Source organism: Eimeria mitis, genomic scaffold (genome assembly GCF_000499745.2).
Source record: "Eimeria mitis Houghton genomic scaffold, Emh_scaff2517, whole genome shotgun sequence".
Taxonomy (NCBI): Eukaryota; Apicomplexa; class Conoidasida; order Eucoccidiorida; family Eimeriidae; genus Eimeria; species Eimeria mitis.
Window position 1 is genome coordinate 1,584 of NW_013570857.1, and position 1,844 is coordinate 3,427.

A 1,844-nucleotide genomic window follows, 5' to 3' on the forward strand; every position below is an offset into this window, starting at 1 on the left:
TGCTGCTGTTTGTTCTGTGCTGTCTGTTGGTTTCCCTCCTCTTTCTTGTATATCTTTCTCTGCTTTTTCTTTTTGTTTATATAGTTCAGCGACTCTGGCTTGAATTTGTTCTTTATCGGAAGCGAATTTTTCTTTTCTTTCTGGCGGAAGTTTCTCTATAGATTGCAATCTATCCTCGAACATAGAGATTTGTTCATTAACCCATTTGAGTTGTTTATTAGGGTCTGCTTCTCTAGCCTTTGCATCTTCATCTAGAACTTGATTTATATCGATAGAGAATTCTTCAGCTAGTTGTTTCATATCTGCTCCTCTTATTATCATTCGTTTCAGCCAGGCCTCATCTAAGTCATTTAGTTCTTTACGTAAAGCTTCGTCAGCTGTATCTACTTCTAGCTGCAACAGCTCGAGAGCTTCATTTGCCTCTTTCAAACTTTTTTGTATTTCGGGATCCTCAAGAGCTTCAGCTGGCATGGTGTTTCGGCTATCTACAAGCAATGAAACTTCTCGGAGTTTATCGAGTTGTTGTATGAATTTCTCCTGTAGTGGTGTTGGTGTTGTGTTATATAGTTCATCAGATAGCTCCATAAGCTGTTCCTCTATATCTATCTTTTGCATATCTATACTGGCAACAGCATCATTTAAATCTTTCGTTCTGCGTTGTACTTTCGGTAAAGTTAATATAGATTCTTTATATGCTTCTAGCTGCGTCAACGTCTGCTCTAGATCGTGTTTCTGTAGCCGTTTCTCCCATAGTTCAGATGGCCGTCTATCCGCCGCCCATTCTTTTCTATTTAAAATACCTTCAAGTCTTTCTACCTCTGCTCGTAGCTTTTCATGTTGACGCTGCAGCATACCTATATCCTCTTTCATCTTTTCTCTTTCTATCGCCGCCAATGAGTTGATAGTTTGAAGCACCCGTTCATGTTCCTCTAGTTGTCGTCGTTTCCTTTCAAGTCGAGCTTCTATGCTCTGATCTAGAGGTTTAATTTCAGGTAATTCTTCTTCTGTAGTTGTTTTGTTGTTTTGTTCTGTATTCTCTTCTTTTTCTCCTTCTTTCTCTCCTGCTTCCTTCGCCTCCTCCTCCTGCATCACCTGTTCAAATTCATTTATATCGCGTTTCAGTATTCGGGATTTTATAACGAATTCTTTTATTTGTTCAGCATCAGCTGGCGTTGGATGATTGCCTTGATCGACGTATTTCTTGTTCAATTCTCTGCGTTTCTTCATCACCTCGATCAGTTTCTTTTCAAGTTTCAACAACGCCTCTGCTTGCTTTGCATCCTGCAGCGGCAACTTCTTTCTCTGCTCTTTCAGGGCTTCATATCGAGTCCACATGTACCCGTGGTGAGCTGCGATGACGTACATGAGTTCAATGATACGTTCAGTCTGTTCATACATTCCTTCACTCAACTCAGATTCTCTTAGATTCTCCCCCTGAGCCTCAAGAGCTGCAGCTTTCTGTGCATTCATTGTTTCATACATTGCTTTCTTTGACTTCAAGTGTTGGTATTCGTTGTACATATCCACCAGTTCTTTCTCGTACAGACGCAGACGCTCCGCTAGTATAGGTGTTCGTGTTTGAAATGCAATTTCACTGGCGACGCGTTCTCTGTTTTCTTCTTCGAATGCTTCATGATCTATATTTAATTCTTTTAGTTTCAGATCTGCATCCTCCCAGAAATCAATAAACTTTACAGCACGAGCCGCTTTGTTTGTCTGTTTATGCATCTTTCTCCCTGTTGGCTTACCGGTGCTGCTGCTGATGAAATCTACGATGAGGAAATCTTTGGTGAATTTCAAACTCGAGAAACCCGTGGTATTCAGAATTCTCTCTTTCACAGAAA

The 1,844-nt window shown here is 40.6% G+C and overlaps 1 protein-coding gene across 1 annotated transcript in view; it reads right to left on the reverse strand.

Moving 5' to 3' along the window:
* The window catches only part of EMH_0055000 (serine/threonine protein phosphatase, putative), a gene marked incomplete at both ends in the record, with an annotated part of 4,147 nt that overhangs the window by 419 nt on the left and 1,884 nt on the right, over positions 1-1,844 (reverse strand). The window contains one exon of the mRNA XM_013497179.1: positions 202-1,664. Coding sequence (XP_013352633.1) covers positions 202-1,664 — 1,463 coding nt within the window. The remainder of the gene's footprint in view (positions 1-201; positions 1,665-1,844) is intronic.